At 46.5% G+C, this 21268-nt stretch overlaps 1 protein-coding gene across 1 annotated transcript in view; it reads right to left on the bottom strand.

Moving 5' to 3' along the window:
• FRMPD2 (FERM and PDZ domain containing 2) overlaps positions 1–21268 on the bottom strand; it is a 102647-nt gene that overhangs the window by 67862 nt on the left and 13517 nt on the right. Inside the window, 7 exon segments of the mRNA XM_072806408.1 lie at positions 684–819; positions 3026–3113; positions 3896–4028; positions 5791–5982; positions 9388–9453; positions 12758–12915; positions 14622–14747. Of these exon segments, the coding sequence (XP_072662509.1) occupies positions 684–819; positions 3026–3113; positions 3896–4028; positions 5791–5982; positions 9388–9453; positions 12758–12915; positions 14622–14747 (899 nt within the window).

Genomic DNA, 21268 nt, shown 5'->3' with positions numbered 1-21268 from the left:
TTGGAAGTGGCTCTGCTGGCTGATGGCAGAGCTGCTTCTGGCAGCAGGTGCACCCTGAGACCTTCCCTGATCTCACCCTCTAGCATGCGCTTAGCAGGGTAGACCCTCAGTAGAGACCAACCTGCTCACAAGGAGACAGGGTCCCCAGAAGCATGAGCACACTGCAGGGGCCACCGGACATCTGTCCCTCCTGTCAGCCTGGACATCACAGCCAGTGCAGGATGCCTAAGTACTCCACAGCCTCTACTCCACACACTCACCCCAACCCTATTACCCTCTGTACCAAGTGCAACGGGGAATCTCTCTTCCTCTGCCCCACCCATACCTTTGCTCCCGCCTTTTGCCTGCCCAGAAGGCACCTTCCAAGTACATTGGGCCCTCTTATCACATACCTTGTTTTGCCACCACCCCACATTGATAGTTATGAACATCCTGAGTGGTGGGACCTGACATCTTCAACCTTCTATCCTATACAGTGTCTGCTACCACAAGCCCACTTGATAAACTCCTATTGCCCCAGATTGCAAATTTCAAGTTGGTTTTAGTTTAATTCTGTAAATTTCAGCCCAAGGAGCCTACCCACCCCCCAGAAGACCCTGCCCATTTTCAACTACTGTGTCAGCCACACATAGCTCCCCTCTCAAACCTCTTTGGAGAATGTCCTTTGGTCTTCTTTTGCTCACCTTTCCTTTTCTTTGCAAAAAAGCCCTTTGAGTAGGAGTTGCTGGCTGTGGGGTTTCTGCTGCCACAGAGAGAGTGGAACCGGAGCTTAACCACTGTCTATCCTGAAGCTCTTGGGGAACGTCAATTGGAAGAGCACTAGCCAGTGGTCAAGAAAGGGAGAGATGATGAACAATGGAAACAGCCCACCACACGCAGGTGCTCAGCTGGACAAGGTGTGTCCACTACTTTACCTTTGCCCCAAGCCTATGCGGAGAATTACTGTATCCACTTTTCCAATGAGGCCACTAAATCTGCAGAGCCACAGGAGTGGGGTGGGGTTTGAGGTGGAAGGCCACAGTCCATTTCCTCCCTGCCCCACAACACTGCTTCACAATGAGCACAGCATCACTGTGCTCAGGACACAGAGGTCCTATGACTTCAGCTCCTGAACACCTTGATAGGGTCACTGGAGGTTCTGTCTTTCCTGCTTGGAATTTTAGATATTGTTCAAAACGTTTTCTCGGTTTAAAAAAAAAAAGTACATTATTTATGGAAACAGAAAGAAAACTATTTTCATGGAGAAAAAAGAGAATAGAGTTTTAAATAGCAGGAAAAATCACTATGAGATGAACCCTACAGCATCTTGTCAAGGCCTCAGGTGTGTATGTGACATCAAGTATCACCACAGCCCTTGGCTGAACCAGAGAAGGACAAAATATCAATATGCAAAGAAATAAATACACAAGATTCAAAATTCCTAATGTTCCAGATGTGGGAAGATATAGTCTCATGTGGATTTTTAGCAGATCTAAGCATCTATGTTTGACTGATTCTAAAACCAACCACTTCTTTTCCCTGATCCAAGCACTCTGCATCTCTCTCCCTCTGTTCCTTCCTTTCTCTCTCTCTCTCTCTCTCAACTCTGCCATCATCTTGAGAATAATCCCAGGCTAGCCTGCTGGTGATGAGCCAGTGCTCCCCCAGATAATAGCCCGCCACCCCCAGAGGTGAAGCTACAGCTGATCACAGATGCATGAGGGCATCCAGCAAAGTCCAGAAGAACCTCCCAGCTGAGCACAACCTTTTTTTAATTTCCAAACTTACACAATCAAGAGTTAAATAAACCATTTTTTAAATTTATTTTTTATTGGTGTTCAATTTACCAACATACAGAATAACCCCCAGTGCCCGTCACCCATTCACTCCCACCCCCCACCCTCCTCCCCTTCCATCATCCCTAGTTCGTTTCCCAGAGTTAGCAGTCTTTACGTTCTCCCTTTCTGATATTTCCCACACATTTCTTCTCCCTTCCCTTATATTCCCTTTCACTATTATTTATATTCCCCAAATGAATGAGAACATATAATGTTTGTCCTTCTCCGACTGACTTACTTCACTCAGCATAATACCCTCCAGTTCCATCCACGTTGAAGCAAATGGTGGGTATTTGTCATTTCTAGTGGCTGAGTAATATCCCATTGTATACATAAACCACATCTTCTTTATCCATTCATCTTTCGATGGACACCGAGGCTCCTTCCACAGTTCAGCTATTGTGGACATTGCTGCTAGAAACATCGGGGTGCAGGTGTCCCGGCGTTTCATTGCATCTGTATCTTTGGGGTAAATCCCCAACAGTGCAATTGCTGGGTCGTAGGGCAGGTCTATTTTTAACTCTTTGAGGAACCTCCACACAGTTTTCCAGAGTGGCTGCACCAGTTCACATTCCCACCAACAGTGCAAGAGGGTTCCCCTTTCTCCACATCCTCTCCAACATTTGTTGTTTCCTGCCTTGTTAATTTGCCCCATTCTCACTGGTGTGAGGTGGTATCTATTGTATGTATTTATTTATTTGACAGACAGAGATAGAGAGAAAGAGCACGAACTGGGGGTGGGGGGAGGAAGGGCAGAGGCAGAGGGAGAGAAGCAGGCGCCCCTGTGAGTTGGGAGCCCGACTCAGGGCTCCATCCCAGGATCATGACATCAGCCAGAGGCAGTCGCTTAACCGACGAGCCACCCAAGTGCCCCTAAACCATTATTTTTAGGCACTATATTTTGTGGTCATTATGCTGCCTTGTGAGGCAACAGGTAATCACAACAATGTGGAAACATGTTGTTTTACATAACTAAGCCTGAACTCAATTCCCAGAGGAGACAGAATGGCCCGACAGCACAGCTGCCATACAGCCCCCATCACCCGTTGGCTGTGTATCAGCTTAAATGTGTTGTTTTTTCACCTTCCAATGGAAAAGGATCAGCTTTTTCTGGAGAAGCAAAAGGTTTCACATCAGTAATCAGTAAAGAAGCAAGATACAGCAGTCCCCACACGAATGGTCCACACACCGTACAGCTTGCTGCTTACCTGCTGACAGCGAGGCTGTGATGACTGTGTGCTGGGGTGCTCAGCCCAGGCACCAGGGAGCTCTGCGTCTCTGTGCTTCTTTCTGAAACTAACCAAACAGCACAGTGGAGGGCACGGAAGAGGCGAAAAGCATGGCTTTCTTGAATCAAGCAGACTGAAGTGTGGATATCAGCTGTGTAACTTTGGCAAACTTACCCTCTCTGAGTCTGTTTGCTCATGGGAGAAATGGAAATGACAGTTATAGTCAAGGGAGCTTTTTTATTTTTATTTTTTTTGGAGGAGGATGAAGAAAGATAAAACCTAGTGGCAGAGTGCCTTGCTTCAGAGACAGCAAACAATAACATTGTTTTTAATTCCTTATTTAAATTCAAGCTGGCTAACATATACTGTATTATTAGTTTCAGAGGTAAAGTTTAGCGATTCATCAGTTGCATATAACAGCCAGTGCTTATTACATCACGTGCCCTCCTTAATGCTCAGATTCAGTTGAAGAGTAGAGAACAGTGGAAGATTTGAAGAGTATTCTAAAATCCATTCCTTTAACACAACTGGAGCAAGAACAAAAACAGTCTCTTAAAGATTGCTTTTCTTCTGCTCCACCTAGACACTAATTTTAAAAACCTCTTTTTCTTATGCTGTGTGTTGAAATTTGTTTTATCAACTCGGACACTTAAAACTCAATAAAAAAGGAGTTTATGTTTGATATAAATAATATCTTCAGATGAAGCTTTCCTCAGGACACAGCCCTTTCTCTCTGGGGGCTCCGTGGAAGAGGGAAGCTTGCATGGGTTTTCTCGGCTGCCACAGCATGGAATCGTCCAGTCCACTCAGGACAGGAAACAATGGGAATGCCTGGGATGCTGTACCCACCTCTGCAAGGGTGCAGACGCTCCAGGGCCCATGCTGCTGGGTTCTCGCAGCTCTCCTGTTGCAGCCTATTCCTGAGCAGGTAGCTTCTGTCCTGCTGCATAGGGGAGCTTTCTTTCACAACTCTGCTCTCCACCTGAAGGTCAAGTGCATCCCAAAAGTCGAGAGGGGACGTTTATATAGACACAGACTGGCTGTCAGATTAAGTCAGTTCGGAAGTGTCTGTCCTACACAGTGAGAGCCTAACAAGGTGCTCTGGCACCAGACGTGCTCCAGACTCCACCCCGCACGTGCACCCTAGATGTAATTCACTCCCCTCCCCCAGAACAAGTGTACTCCTACACAGTTGTGCCTTTGTTCCTGTGCTCCCCCTACCGCCTAGGACCCCCCCACCCCCCCCCGCTGAGCTCCTCTGAGCCTCTAAGATGCAAAGCTATGTTCTCTCCACTTCCAAACCTCTCCATGTCTGCCCTCAAGGCAGAGGGCAGTGTCCCTTCTGTCACCTTCCCTCATCACCTTACTGGCATCTCTCTGATACAACACTATATCACATTCTCTTGTTTCTCCCCGACCTCACCGTGTGATTTGTGCTTCATTGTAGCTCCTCTGGCTCAATGAATAGGAGCAACATGTTCAGATGCCAAGACAGAAGGGATCCAAGGGGAACAGGATGTGAGAAGCATTTTCTGACTGGCTAGAGGCAGCATCCACCCCCAACTGTCCCCTCCTCCATCCACATGGCCCTGCATTAGGCTTGGTCTCAGTTCTCCAGCCTGCACCTTGGGCAAGTGCACGGCCACCCAGCCAGTCTCCAGCCCTGCCTACCTCTGGTTCCTCTCAAATCCAGACCTCCATGTGTTTATATCCCACACACCTCACTGGCCTCTCCCCAGTCCCAGCATTGCCCCAGCCTCAAGGGGCCCAACCCCGACACAATTCCTGCCCCAGAACTCCCACCCCACCCTCCATGGGGCCAGGCTGAGGCTGTCTCCACCTCGTGGCTGGGCTTGTCAACCACCCTGTCCTCCTTTCATCATTCCCCCTCTCCTAGGGGCACTTCCCCAATAAATAACATGCATAAGGGCACCTGTGTGGTGCCATAGGTTAAGCATTCGGCTCTTCGTTTTTGTTCTTATCGTGATCTCAGGGTCATGATATCAATCCCCCATCAGGTTCCGCACTCAATGTGGGGTTTGCTTAAGATTCTCTCTTCCTTTCCCTCTGCCCATCTCACTCATGCACTCACTCGCTCGCTCTCTCTCCTTTTCTAAAAGAAATAAATCTTTAATAATAATAATAATAATAATAATAATAATATGTATAAGCTTCGCCATTTCTGGCTTTGCTTCAAGGGAATCCGACCTAAGCCAAATGCCTACTATGTGCCAGCCTCCTCCTAGGCAGTGGGGAGCACACAGGGCAGCAAGCAACACGGTGTAACAGGTGCAACAAGGGGACTCTCTGCAGATACAAGACATCAGAGGAAGGGAGGAGCCGGGGGCTGTAGGCACAGACAGGGAAGGCTCCTTACACAAGGCTTAGTCAAATTTTGATAGATGAGCTACTCGTGGGTTATAAACACAATTGTTTTTATATAAAGAGTCATTTTGAAAGATCCCAAGAGTCTCAGCCACATTAGAAATCTGGGCCCCCCAAAGGTCTTCACCAGCACTGCCCAACAGAACTGCAATGATGAGATTGTTCTGTATCTACCCTGTCCAGAATGGTCATCACTAGCTACATGTGGCTACCGAGCACTTGAAATGTGGTGGGTGTGACAGGGGAATTGAATATTTTATTTTATTTCATTTCAATTGACTACAATTTAGCTAATTTAAATGTCAACAACTACCTGTAGCTGGTGGCTGCTGGGTTGGGAAGCACAGGTAGACACTGACCTCGGAGATGATGCTCAGTACTAAGGTGGCCAGCTGTCGAACGTGGACATTGGCAGAGGCTGGGTAGACAGCCATTTCTTCCCGATGAACCCGACAAGCTTCCAGAACCGACTGCAAGGGCAGCCGCCTGCTAGGCTGGTTCTCGCACATGGTCAGCAGAATGGAGTGCAGGGGCTCACGGAGCCGCAGAGGCTGGAGAGAAGAAGGGCCAGTGAGTCCAAGAGCTTGCCGGGGGTGCAGTGGGGACTAATGGACAGATGTTCTCATTACCACCTGACAGACACCTGCCCCTTCGGGAGAATTTAGGGACCATCACAAGATATGTCACTGGGGCCACAAAATGCAGAGCAATTATCTCTATGCCAGTTGTGGGAAGTCTGCTGTTTTCTGGTCTGGAATGTTTTTCAGTACACAGAGAGCACAGACATGTGCTTGGAATACTTATGAAAAATAAGTGTTTGGGCAGCCCCTGGTGGTGCAGCGGTGTGGCGCGACCTGCCACCCGAGGTGTGATCCTGGAGACCTGGGATCAAGTCCTGAGTCGGACTCTCTGCATGGAGCCTGCTTCTCCCTCTGCCTGTGTCTCTGCCTCGCTCCCTCTCTCTCTCTGAATGAATAAATAAATAAATAAATCTTAAAGAAAAAGAAGTGCCTGACAATATGGATTTCCACCCATGATCTGTGCTCAGATCAAACCAGGGATCAGCCTTCAATTCACACCCATCTGGGCAACCTGTCAAAATCTTTCTCGAGTACTTCTCAAATGCAATTACTTCTCAAATTACTTCCTCAATTACTTTCTGCCAAATTACTTCCCAGATTATTTAGATGGGCCTCACCGGGCCTTTCCCCCTAGAATGTGAGCTCCAGGAATATAACGATTGTGCCCTTTATTGCTCAGAATCTACAGTGGTCACCACAAGGTCACTGATCTTTGGCTGACCTTTAATGTCAGATGTACCCATCAGGCAAAGGAAAAAAATACTTTTTTTTAAAAGATTTTATTTATTTATTCATGAGAGAGAGAGAGAGAGAGAGAGGCAAAGACACAGGCAGAGGGAGAAGCAGGCTCCATGCAGGGAGCCCGATGTGGGACTCGATCCCAGGTCTCCAGGATCACGCCCTGGGCCGAAGGCAGGTGCTAAACTGCTGAGCCACCTAGGGATCCCCTGGAAAAAAATATTTTATTAAGCACTTCCCTCATGCATCTAAATGGCCATTGTTTATAGGGAGAAGTCCTCAAATTGATTCCAAATCAGGCTTTTTCTCACCCTCACACATACTGTGGGTCATTTTTGAGATAAAGGTTACACTACCATTTCATACCGTGGAGGACCAGCTGTGAATTCCCATCCCCGTGTGTGAGGGGGATGCTGTGTCCTGGGCTCACACAGCCAATCCGAGTGCCTCTGATGTGCCCGGGATCCCATAGCTACTTGAGCTACATGGTGGCAGACCATCCCTGCTTTCAAGGACTTCACACTCTGATGAGAAAGATGGTCAACTAAAGGGACAAGGATTTTGGTCTTGGGAAGCACAGACAGAGGAAAAGATCGAACCCAGCTTGGGGAGGGCATGGGGGTGCTGGAGGAAAGAACTGGAACTAAATCTCAGAAAGCACACTGGGGTTGACCAATTGACCAGGAGAAAAGTGAGGGAGTGAACCACAGATGGAGGCAGCAGTATGTGCTAAGGGTGGCGTGTTTTTTTTTTCTTACATTCAGATTTTAATAAACTGACAATCTTTAAAACAAGCATGCTAGCCTATAATGAATATAGCATATACAGTAATTTAAACATTTAGAACTATATATTATACTGCAAAAGCAAACAGCACAACACTCATCATACTCATCATTACCTGCGGTGTACACTATCTCTAAAAACGAAAATACAAAACAGTAAAATGCACCTATGGTTCATGTGTGTGTGTGTGTGTGTGTGTGTGTGTGTGTGTGTTTTCTTTTCTTTTTTTTTTTTTTTTTGCAGTTATGAGTAATCATAACTCTGGGTTGAATGGAGGGAAAATTATTGGAGGAGTTGAAGTGACTGAGAGACCTGGGTGTTGGAAGGATCATCTGTGTGGATATGGCAATTACCAATAGTTGAGATGACATTGGGAAGAGTGATGGTAAAGCAGGATCTAGAATAATCGAAATATGATCCCTGGGAGTCCGGAGAAGACAACAGTGTTCAGATAATCCAATGACATGAAATCCTATGCAAGACACCTATCTCACCTGCATGCCACCTGTCTCACCTCCAGGCCTGTGAGAGAATGAGGGCTGTGAGAGAAAAATCAGGCCTTGCTTAGGAAGCCTGCCAGGTCTCAGGGAACTCAGGGGGAGAGCCAGGTGTCCTGTAGGGAAAGAAGTAACAAGAATGGCCATACAATCGGTTGAGGACAAGGGAGATTTTGCTAATCATGGATTATGAACTCTAGAGGTCATGAGGGAAGAGTTTCAGAAATTAGGGAGGATAGAAGGCCACAGAATAAGGGGAAAACAAGGCCTCATAGGGAATCAAAGGCCTGGAGACAAGGTGACTTGGGAGCTAGGGAGATTGTAGAATTGATGCAATCAGGGACAAAGACACAGTGAGATGGGGCAGGACAGTGACCAGGGGGAAAATGATGAAGCAGGGCCCCTTGTTCAAAATTTTTAAGAATCTCAAAATGGTGACATCAGAGCATTAAATGAAGCATGGGTCCTTTTAAGTACAATTACATGGGCCACACACCCATGAAGCTGGCCCTGATGATGGTAGAACTCTAGAGAGGAATCAGAACCATGGCTAAGAACCCAATTTGGGGCTCTAGGTATGCCCTGCTAAGAAGTGGCACCTAACCCCATGGGGAGTAGGAAGCTAAGAAAGATCTCACATAAAGACAGGTAAGAACAAAAAGCACCAGACAACATTGGGATGTTGAATTAGAGAGGGCAAAGGTGAGAGGGAGGAAGGAAGGAAGAAAGGTAGGAAGGTAGGAAAGGGATGAGGGAGGGAGGAAGGGCAGGGTTCTCCAGCTTTTGTTACACTGGTTTCTAAGGAATCCTTAGTGTAAGATGAAAATTTATACACATACACACAAACACATACATTCTGTAGTCAAAAAGTTTATACAATGTTGTGATAAAGTTGAATATTTTTTTTTGCTTTATGCTTTCTCAGAGCCTTTAATAAACTGCTGTGCCAAATCTTTGAGAGGAAGATATTGTAGCAAGCATTTTCCCAAATTGATTGAGCACAGCACTGTTTTCCAGGGAAGCATTTCACTTCAGGAAGGGTTGCTTTAAAGCCTATTTTATACATCTGTATCTTCGCTCCTCCTCTAGTTTGCTACTTCCTCTGAGCAGATAAGTCTTCTGCTTGCCAATCCTAGATTGTGGCTGGCTGCATTGCCATACTGAGCAGCATTCTGAGGTGCTTTCTGAACTCAGCAGGAGCACTTCTGTAGTGGGTTGGCAGTGCCTTCCCAGAACCTAGGAAGACAGAGTGGTGGCACACAGCTCAAGAGACATGATCCCTGTTGGGAAGAAAACCTGAGAATGAAATCCAAAAACATGACCTGGAGAGACTTTGCATATCTCATGTACAGACCTGATTTTGTGGGACATGGAAGCCTGCTGACCAGTAGAGAGTCATTCCCAAAGCATACACGTGCATCTGCCCAAGACAAAAAGCACCAGGTTAAATTGCAGTCACCTCTGTTATTTCATAGTCCTGCAAAAAAAACACCACCCAAGTTCTACCCGTGGCAGATCCGGTTGGCTGGCTAGCCCAACAACCATCTACGACTCTCATAAACTTTCCCTTCTCCCTTCCACTCTGGCAGATTAAAGCCACAGGGACCATGACACCTCGCTTTGGCAAAAGACACAGAAGTCTGTTAAGGTGTTTTTAAGGAAACTTTTATTTTTCTGACAATAAGAACACAGGTAGCTAGCTGTTCCCACTCTTTCCTCCTTTTGCCTTGTCTATTGATAGGATCACAGCTGCCATCTTGAGACCATGAGGCAACAGGCACGAGAGCAAAAAGCCAGCATCTAAGAAGGGTGGACTGGAAATACATAGCCCAGATCTTGATGACGTTTACTGAGTGGCTAACCAACCCCGAGATCTCTTGTGAAGCAAATAATGACTGAATCTGTGGTTCTAGCCTCTGTATTTTAGGCTTTCTGGTCCATGTAGCCAAAGCCACCTGTATGTGACACACTGGGGCGGCCTGATTTAAAAGTATTGCGTGCTGTCAGAAAGCAACATGGTGAAATGGAAGAGCATTATCTGATGCCTCCAAGCCTCACTTTCTTCACCTTTAAAGTGAGTTTTCTGCCTGAATACTCATGAGCATTGAGTAAAAAGCATCTGGCAATGGTAATGATAATTATTGTTATGATTATCCAATGCAGAGCATTCTCACAGCAAACCGGGCTCTAAGTCTTTTACTTATATCGACTCATTTAGCCCTCAACCCAGTCCTGGGAGGTCAGCGTTTTAATTGTCTCCATCCCTTAGAGGAAGCAAAGCAAAGGCAACTTAGGGGACTTTCCTGAAGAAGATCTAAAGCCTAAACTTGAACTAGAGCCCCTGCCCTGGGCCTTGGCTATGTTGCCTCTGGGTCATGCTAAGTTCTCAATAAAAGTCAATTTATTAGCTTCTGCTGCAATTGACAAGCTACAGTTAAAGTTAGGATCTATCTTTGAGGGAAATGATTTTTGGAACTTTAGAAGGGAGGCAGTGAGTTAAAAAAACATGGTGTGTAAAACAGCATGGTTACTTTAGCAAACCACTCAGTTAAATACAAGTGAGTTTGGTTTTGGTTTTTTGTTTTGTTTTGTTTTGTTTTGTTTACATCTCTAGGTCAAGGGCATATGTCCGGGATCACATGTGCCAATTTTCTCTCCGAAACTGTACCCCTAACCTAGTCAACCAGACATCTGATGAATGTGACTAGACACCTGCAGAAAAGTCCACAAATTGCATCCTCATCTCTGGAGAAATGCTCCTGAGAGTAGATGCTAGAGCAGTGTCCTGAGCACTGCCAGAGGCACCATCCATACTCTGTAACTGACTTGGATTCCAAGGGTTCTGTCTAAATATTCTAGGGTGAGGCCTAAGGCCAAAATGACAATAGCCTTCATCCCAAATCCCAAATCCGGCCCATTAGTAGATGCTGCCTGGAGAAGGATGGTGACAATTTTGAAGGCAACTCCTGGCTCAGTGGGAAAGAACACCGTGATCAATTGATGATGCCTGCCATGAGCACAGGGTGGGATGATAGAGGCATGAGTGACCTGGAGTTAGAGACCTGCCCACACCTTCCACCTGCTGTGGCACTAATACTCCGAGTAGTGGGGTGAGTGTGTCTGAGTGCTGGGGAAAGGTGGATGTTGGCCTAAGGAGAGGAGTCAGGGTATCATCCAAAGCTCAGAATGGAGCCCAGAGTTGGGGAGGATTGTGAGCACAGCTTTTGCTGAGACCACTTTCCTGATTGCTCACCTCACCTGCCACAGCACCCAAGACAAGTTGGATGCAGAGGAGCCTCTGGCAGATGGTAGAGAAGAGTGATCAATAGAACTGAGTAGTAGGGATGCTGTAAGAGAGACACTGGCCAGGTGACCCTGTCTCTTGGCCTACTAAATACCAGTTTGCCATTGGCTGGGGTTCACTGCCCCAGGAAGCTAAGACCTCTGGACTTTTGGGGTACATCAGCATGAAGCCCTCTAGTAGTTGTTCAGAAAGTCAGATCCCACGGCTCCAGCTGTGGCATCTCAGCTGGTGAAGGAGGCACCACAAAGAGACCCAAACAGAGGGACTGAGAGACACCCACATCTGCATCTAACACGGGAATCCAGGGATTCATTCCTGGGATTCTGTTAGTGTGGGCAAGAGTGTAGGAGCCTCAGTGCTGGGTGACTCCCTGTGGGGTGACAGAGTCAGGGTCACTGCAACCCACTGTTGGGGTCTGACTTGGAGACATGTGGGTGCAGACAAACCAACCCCAGAGGCTACCGATGCCTCCTGAGAAAGGCAGGACTTCTAAGCTGCACTCTTCTCAAGAAAGGACAGGGAGGAAGAAGCAGAACTTGCTGATGAAGTGCCCGCTATGCCCTGAGTGTGGTATGTCTGCTTTACACTGCTCTCTCCTTAGAATTTTTTCTTTTTAAAATGAAAAATAATATTTACTAAACTTTTTGCTATTCAGAAGTGAAACATGTCCATGGAAAACCTAAAATCACCACTGATGTTGCCATCCAGAATAACCACTGCAGACACCTTGGTATATATATTTTTAGAACACACACACTCTCTCATCTCTGACTGTCTCCGTATGTGTATGTTTGTGTGTGTGTTTATTCAACTAGGGTCACATTGTAAATGTATATATTTAAGTTCTTTACAAGCCATTCCATAAGCCCTTACAGTTTCACTTTAATGCTGTCTTATTTACTGGACATATAGTTTTTTTCCAATTTGTCAGTAATGTCAACAATACAACAATAAACATAGTGCAGCTAACTCAATCTTTACTCATGCCTTAGGATACATTCCTATTTGAGGACTTTTGAGGGTTTTGCTACACGCTGCCATGGGTACCAATGTCCCAGACTGTTTATCCACAACTTTTCCTTTTTTTTTACCCACAACTTTCCCAATGCTTCTTTTTAGAGATTTATAATAAGCTGATGGATTCAGTCAAATCAACCTCATTTTACTGATGTAGAAATTGGAGCTCAGAGAAGTTGACCTATCCTCATCTAAGAGCTAAAAAAAAAAAAAAAAAAGAAAAGAAAAGAAAAGAAAGAAAGCCTGGGAATAACATTTTTTAAACCCGTTCTGCATCAGTATTTCTTGGGGGTAAGCTGGGTGGGAGTTGGGGATGCCACCTCCAGGACAGGTCCAAGGTCCTAGGACCAGGTCTTTCCCTGGGACAGGCCCAGAGGTGCTGCAGAGCTGCCACACACCTTACCTGAGATGCATCAGGCTGTTCATCACCACTCTGTCCCTGGAGCAGTTCAGGGGCCTTGAAAGGAGCCGCCTCTATGTGAGAAACATGGTCCTGGAAAGAAAGACTTCCAGCTGCGGATAGCAGGGCTGACCAGGGGCAGATCACATAGTCCAAGGAATCTGAAACCAAGGCCAGGATGGGAGTTTAGAGATGGGACCACTGTCTGGAGGGCCAGTTGTGGATCTGTAACCAACAGGTGCCCCTGGGACAGACTAAGAATAAGACCCAGGGGATCCCTGGGTGGCGCAGCGGTTTGGCGCCTGCCTTTGGCCCAGGGCGCGATCCTGGAGACCTGGGATTGAATCCCACGTCGGGCTCCCAGTGCATGGAGCCTGCTTCTCCCTCTGCCTGTGTCTCTGCCTCTCTCTCTCTGTGTGTGTGTGACTATCATAAATAAATAAAAATTAAAAAAAAAAAGAATAAGACCCAGGAAAACATCAAGTGTAATAAATTCAGCCTTGATACATGCATGCACAGGGGCACGAGCTACCAAGTGTGGCTGCAGTCCACCAGGAAACTAGAACCTGCATCCAAATCCCTCAGTGCTCTGAGTCTCAAGGTAAGAGGTAAAGAGAGGTGAGGTCCACTTGGAAATAAGCCCAGGTAGGAGTTCTTTGGCGCCAAGCCTAAGACCAAGGCGGCTGGTCCTCTGGGTGTACTGTAGCTAGCTATGCATCAGCTCCCGCCCCAGGGCAGGAAAGAGGGAGGGAAAAACCTCAGGGAAGATGAAACCGAGGGTGCAGATGCTCAGCGTCCTTTGCCTCGGCACACTGGGCCCCGGCCCTCTGCTCACGTGGCCCCTCGTGCGGGAGCCTCCAGGCGGGCCTGCGGCCCCAGGCACAGTGACTTCAGAGCTGACCTCTGAGGGGGCACCCGCTTTGTTCCAGTTACCAACGAAATGTCTCGCAGGTCCAAATTCACCTGACCGTGTCCCTTACAGTGATGCGACGGCAGCTTTCTCAGTAGAGGGCGCTGGAAGGACACTGTGGGAGGCGGGTGGGTTGGGGGGGCTGTTCCCGAGTCGCGAGTCGCGGGCCGACACACCACGCGCCCGACCAATGTTTCCTCCGTCTACACAGACGCCGTGGGCTCCAGGTCTCCTGCCCGCACTGGCTCCCGGGGCTGTGGCTGCCGGGTGCCCATCTCCACCCAGGGGGTCCCCCTCGCCCCTGTTGGCAGTTCCTGTGCCTCGCTTGTCCGGGGACTGCTGGCCACTTCTGGCTGGGCACAGCCGCGGAGGTCGCTGTCCTGGTGGGCTCCAGGCACAGCAACCCCAGATCTGAACCCCAAGCTGGGAAGGGGCTTCCCTTCATAATTAGCCATTAGGTAAATCACCAAGAGAGAGCCCTGGGGGCCATGTGGAATTGTCTTGTATCTTACAACTACTCTACTGTTGGAATTTAATCATTGTTTGTATTAACCTCCCTCTCCTCTTTAGACTACCTAGTTGTAGGTTCTGTCCCCTGATGGGACACAAGGTGATGTGCCACCTGGCAGGGGACAGTCTGGGGCTGTCAGCTGTCCAGGTAGCTGCCCCCTGCCTCCTGTCTCCTTATGCTCAGACTGTCCAGGGGCAGGGAGAGGCTCAGAGAGCTGTGACCACTGTCTCCCTAGAAGCAAGGCCTTTCTTTCAACGCTGCTGCATGCAGTGAGTCCAAGAGACAGGCCTGACTTCCTTGTGTGGTTCCACGGGTAGATGTCATTTGCCCACTTGATCTGATGGTTTGGACTGATCACAGATCTGAGAAGCAGCAGCCAGTAGCATGTCTGGGAAGCTTTGCACTCAACTCCCTGTGATTCAACTGCCCCAAACACACTCTCGTACCTTCACGAAGGTCTTCCAGGAGCCGCTCAACAGCTAGGGACAAGAGGGACCAGATTTCCTCCTCCAACAGAGCTTCACCTCTGACCTGAAGGGCACTGGCCAGGACCACAGAGGCCAGGCTCATGCCTGCAAAGACATGTACATGGCACAGTCCTCACAACGTCCACAAGCAAACCTCGGCCTGCACTCACCACTGCAACCCGGCACAGTGCAGGCCCTTTGAAGCACACAGCACCATATTTGCATCTCCTGCATCCCTGGGGCAGAGTACACAAGAGAAGCTACAGAAATGCTTACTAGGGGGCTGGCTAGGCTGGCCAGCTGATTCAGTGAATTAGCAAATAAACTCCCAAATGAAGGCTTAAGTGAATAAATGAGCAAAGAAATGAACCAGCAAGATGGTACCTCCCTCAGTGGAGCAAGGGCTGTAAAAGAGAAACCCATGCCCAGGAGCATCTTTAGCCTGCTCTCCTCTCTGTCTGGGAAAGTAGGTTAACAGCACTTTTTTTTAATCTCCGATGCATGATTCATGTCTTTTCTTCTGCCACATGCAGAGTTGAATTTGGTGCCAGCAGCAGCCCTGTCTCTAACGATCCCCAACACCTGCATGAAGACTGAAAATCACTAGCTGGGATAGCGAGCCCTGTGTTTTGAAAAGGTACAGGTCACAAGAAAGCACGGGACTGAGTTTGCCAGAGAAGGGATAAAGAAAGCTGGTCCTCTCCGTCTTTTCTTAGATGGGCTCCTTTAAGTCAAAGCTGACATTTAAATGTCTGTTCCCCTGACAAAGCTGCCACCCACTAATCTCCAGCCCCAGGTGGGATGGCAGCAGGAAGAGGCCAGGCAGGCTTTTCCTAATCCATTTACGTTGTTGTTTATCTCTTCTATAGCCTCAGGGAGGGCGGGAGTGCTGTGTGGGGAGCAGGGTGGAGAGCACATTAGGGGACCCTCATCCCTCCATCCAACACAGCTAATCCAAGCACTCCACTCACCAGCTGCTCAGCTCCCTGTGTATGCCTGGAAGTTCAACCTCCTCTGGCCTCAGGAAGTCACTTTATGACTAGGAAAAGATTGCATTGAAAGTATTTTAGAAAAAAAAAAAAAAAAAGTATTTTTGGCAGGTGTGCTGTGGCTAGTCAAGACCATCATTTCAACATAATAACTCAATGAAGGAAGGGACAGCCTTTTCAACAAATAGTGCTGGATCTATCATGGAAAAAAAAACCCTCATATCTTTTTTTAAAAATTAACTCAAAATGAATCATAGCTGTAATGTAGAACACAAAACTTTACTTTTTTTTTTTTTAAACAACACATGAGAGAAAATATTCAAGATTTAGGACTAGGCAAAGAGTTCTTAGATTTGACACCAACATCATACCTTACCTTACATGTGCTCAGAGCACTTAGATTAGCCTATAGTTGGGCAAAATCATCTAACAAAAACCAACTTTATAATAATATGTTGATTATCTCATGTAATTTATTGAATAGTGTTCTAAAAGTGATAAACATAATGGTTATAAGTGGATCAGTTATTTACTCTTGTGACCATGTGCCTGACTGGGAGCTGAGGCTCATTGCAACTGCCCAGTGTCATGAGAGGATCATAGTGCATATCACTACCTCAGAAAAAGATCAAAATTCAAAATCTGAAGTATGGTTTTTACTGAACATGTGTGGCTTTTGCTTCATCATAAAGTCAAAAAGCTATAATTGAGGGCACCTGAGTGGCTCAGACAGTTAAGCATCTGCCTTCAGCTCAGATGGTGATCCAAGGGTCTTAGAATTGAGCCCCTCGTTGGGCTCTCTGCTCAGGGGGGAGCCTGCTTCTCCCTCTCCATCTGCCTGCTGCTCTGCTTACTTGTGCTCTCTCTCTCTCTCTCTCTGTCAAATAAATAAATAAAAACTTAAAAAAAACCCTATAACTCAAAGCATTACAAGTCAGGGATCACCTCTATATAAAGAACTCCCACAATCAGTGTATAAAGACAACCCAGTTTTAAAATGGCCAGAAATGTCAACTCTAATTCAATAATAAATAAGTTTAAAGTACAGTAAAAAATAATTACAATAGGCAAAACTGAGAGTGTCACAGGTAAACTGTAATGTATGGTCAACCTTTTTTTTTAATGGGCAAAGACTATGAATTGATATTTTCCCAAAGATGTACAAATAACCAATAAGCACGTGAAAAGCACATGAGCACATGAAAAGATGCTCAACATAATTAGCCATTAGGTAAATGCAAACCAAAACCACAATGTGATACCATTTCAGATGTATAAGGAAGGCTATAACCAAAAAGATGAATAAGTGTTGACAAACATGCAGAGAAGTCGGAGTCCTCATATATTGCTGGTGGGAATGTAAAATAATAAACTCTTCTTAAAAGAATCAATTACAGCTACCATAGGACTCAGCAATTCCACTCCTAGGTATATACCCAAGACAAATGAAAACATGTCTCACCAAAACTTGTGCACAAATATTCATAGCTGCATCCATGGTAATATTCAAAAAGTGGAAACAACACAAACATTTAACTAATGAATGAATACACAAAATGGTATACACATATGATGGAATATTATTTTGCCTAAAAGGAACAAAGTACTGCTACATGCTGCAAGATGGGTGAATCTTTTCTCTTAAACCCTTTTATCAAGGCATAATTGACATACAAAAAGCGGTACATATCTAATGTATACAACTTGATGAATCTGGAGTTAAGTATATATCCATGAAACCATCACTGCTTGAAAACAATATGCTAAGTAAAGGAAGCCAGTCACTAAAGGTCATATATCATATGATTTTCTTCACATGAAATATCCAGAACGGGCAAATCAATAGAAACAGAAAGGAGATTAGTGGTTGGCAGGGAATTGGGGAAGGAGGGTATAGATTTCTTAAGGGCACGATGATAATATTCTGGAATTAGTTGTGTTGGTTACATGACTTTGTGAATATACCAAAAACTTCTGAATGATACACATTAAAAAGGTATGTGAATTATATATCAATAATTTTTAAGAGAAAAAAGAGATGAAGAGGAACCTACAATTAAAGGACATACCAAATCGATTTAAAATATGTAAAACTAAACATAGTATAGTAGGAATAATAGGAATGCACATATGAGGGATAAAAATATAAAGAAACAAAAGGACATTCTGACTATAAAAGTCTGGATAATGGTTACCTTTAGGAGAATAAGGGGACTGTGATTGAGATGGAGAATTTTGAGGGGTTTCTCGAATGGGTGACAAAGTTTTATTTCTTAGCCTCAGCGATGGTTACAAAGGTGTTCGTCTAAGAATGATCCATTAGGGGATCCCTGGGTGGCGCAGCGGTTTAGCGTCTGCCTTTGGCCCAGGGCGCGATCCTGGAGACCCGGGATCGAGTCCCACGTCGGGCTCCCGGTGCATGGAGTCTGCTTCTCCCTCTGCCTGTGTCTCTGCCTCTCTCTCTCTCTCTCTCTCTGTGACTATCATAAAAAAAAAAAAAAAAAAAAGAATGATCCATTAGACTACAGATTTGTTGTAATGGCTCTCTGTGTCTGTTCTTTTACAATAAAAGTTTAAAACAATTTTGAGCATTGCCCTGATGAAAATATTTTTAGGCAAATCCCCAAAAAAGCACTCCATTTCCACCTCTTTTCTCAAAATATAAATCCAAAAATTTTCATCAGTGATGTTACATTTGTCTGGAGAGAATTATCCTGAAATCCTGTCAACAAATGCTAACCAGCTGAAAGGCTCAATCATTCTTTCCATGTAAGGGAACATCCAACATCTAGGAGAGCACATAACTGATCAGGTTGGCCAAACACCACTCTTGGTTAGGGTTAAGAGTTCCTTGAGGCTTAAGTTGCCATTCTCATTGCTGGAAGTGTCAGGATTACAGCTTCCACATCAAAGGCAACCCCAAACACAGGAGATAATACTAGAAAACTGGTCATCATCCTCTCCATTAAAACAAAACAAAACAGAGGTGGGTGGCTCAGTTGGTCAAGCATCTGCCTTGGGCTCAGGTCATGACCCCAGGGTCCTGGGATCAAGCTCACATTGGGCTCCCTGCTCAGCAGAGTGCGCTTCTTCCTCTCCCTGCTGCTCCCCCTGCTTGTGCACTCTCTCTCTGTCAAATAAATACATAAATTCTTAAAAAAAAAAAAACTGTCCCCGTCCCACTTATTCCAAATGTACACGCATGATCCCACTGTAGAAAGAAATATCTACATTCCACTTCTCTATACGAACTCTGTCTGACCCCAGTGTCACAGGTGAATATTCCATTCTGTCCACAGGGGTAAGGTGATGCCTGGAGGGAGTGCCAACACTTGGGAACCATTAGTGGCTCTGGATTTCCTTGGCAACCCTGACCATACTCCCTCACTCTGATAGGGAGTAACTTCAGTGCCTCCATTCCAGTCTACCAGCCCTCAATGAGCAGCCCAAACTTGTGTTAACATCCCAATCTCTGTAATATTGCCAATTCCATTTCAGAGCCAATTGATACTGACAATAAAAGGAGCCACTCCATTGCACTTGCTGTCTGCCGGGTACTGTTCCCAGTACTTCGTGTATATCAGTCCAAGCCTATGAGGCTGTCGCCAGCAGCATGCTGCGGTGCCTCTGGGCTTGCTTTCAAGTGTTTTTACACAGTCTGCTGTACCATGAACTAAAGGAAAACCATTAACTATCTAAAGAACAGAGAGATCCCATCACACAGATAAACCCTGGCTTCCTGCCAGTAAGGAAGCTCAGGCAAAGTGTCAGCCACGGGTATTCTTTTGGGGGGCAGCTCTGTTGTTAGACCTTCACGTCTCATTCACTTCCAGGCTCCCCTCTGTGGGCCAAGTCCTTCATATTGACTATATTCACTGAAGGCTCCTGTGGTCATCTGCTAACTCCAGTCTCCTCCATCTGAGGCCTCTTGCCTCTCAGGAGTGTCTTCAGACCCCCTTCCATAAGTTCCCATGCTATGGTGCATCCTGTCTCCCGGGACTCTCCTCTAGTGGCCTCTGGCTTCCAGCAGCCCGTCCTGTCTGCTCTGCCCATGCCCTCGACATCCATGCCTCCGCCATCCCTTTATTTAACAAATACCTACCAAGCAGTTAGTATATTTTAAGCTACAAATAGAAAGGTGAAAATATAACATCCTCCCCTTGCAGGTCTTACATTCTAGTGGGGACAGGCAGAGGGGGACAGATACTGAGCAGGAAAATAGATAAACAAAATAAAACCACAGAGAGAGAGACTATGAAGAACAAGTAGACAAGGGGATTCACTTGAGCTGGAGCGGTCAGGGAACGTTCCCTAAAGCTGAGGCCTGAAAGGCTGAGAAGGTGCCAGCTGCAGAAAAATCTTTCCGGGCAGAGAGAACAACAGGCACGGAATATCAGGGCTCGACAGATTCCAAGAACAGAGAGAGAAGCAAGCTGGGCAGGAGCATGATGAGGAAGGGGAGCAAGTGGGCACAGAGGTGTGAAGGGGGAGTTGCAGAGCCGGCCAGATGCCCCTCCACCTCACCTTTCAGGCTAAGGAAACGAATTTGCACATTTGCTTAGACACATAGGAAACTCGGCCTGCCAACTAGCCTACAGTAGTGCAAGGCTCAGCAGGACCCTTTCGGACGCAGTTATGCTGCTATTGACTAGAGCAGAGACAGAAGTAACAGAGCCTGAGGGCCAGCCACCTAACTCATTGTCTCATTTAACACCTCACCAGTGCTGTTAGTAGGGAGGGTTTTGATCAAGGGCAAGCCTCACATCTCCGTCCTGCCCACCTCAGGAAGAACTGTGTCCAGGTCATCTGGGCTGCTACTGAGTGATGGTCACCAAGTACCAGCTGGTGGATCAAGCCCCCCTATCTGAGGGCAAGCCATGTGCCCTTGTTGCCATGATACTTGATAGCATTTGTAAAGTGCTGAAGAACTGCACATTCCTGCTAATCCTTACCTACTTGCTGGCTATGTAATGGATTTGAAGGACCTCAAAGGCCCCTCTCAGCTTAGGAGTTCAAGGTACCACTGCCCAGGAATAGGAGGCATAAGCAAGGAAGCGGGGGAAGTTCAGGGGACAAGGCACACTGCCTCTGGTCTCGTGAGGACAGGCCAGTGGGCGACCACTCTTTCCTTGGAACCACTCCTGTTGCTTCACATTCATTTCCCCTGACTGTTCAGGATTCTTCTTCCTCTCATCGTCCCTGGAATACTGTCCCTCGGGATTCTAGCTCGGGCCCTGTGTTAGTCTCCTATGGCTGCTTGAACAAATTACCACAAGCTTGGTGGCTTGAAGCAAGAGAAATTTGTTATCTCAGAGACATCAGTTTTACAGGGCTAAAATCGGGCTGCAGGCAGGGCCACACTCCTAGAAGCTCTAAGGGAGGATCTGCTCCTTGTCTCTTTCAGTTTCTGGTGGCTGCCAGCATTTCTTGGCTTGTGGCCATATCATCCCAATGTCTGCATCCATGGTCTCATCATCTTCTCCCCTTCTATTTTAAATCTCCCTCTATCTGCCTCTTACAAGGATACTTGCGATGGCATCTAGAGCCTACCTAGATAATCCAGGACAATCTCCCCATCTCAAGACCCCTTAACTTAACCATATCTGCAGTCTTGCCATTTAAGATAGTATTCATGGA

The sequence above is a fragment of the Canis lupus genome, chromosome 29, assembly GCF_048164855.1.
Source record: "Canis lupus baileyi chromosome 29, mCanLup2.hap1, whole genome shotgun sequence".
NCBI classification, from domain to species: domain Eukaryota; kingdom Metazoa; phylum Chordata; class Mammalia; order Carnivora; family Canidae; genus Canis; species Canis lupus.
Note: the sequence above shows the minus strand (reverse complement) of the source record. Positions and strands in the feature narration are given on the sequence as shown.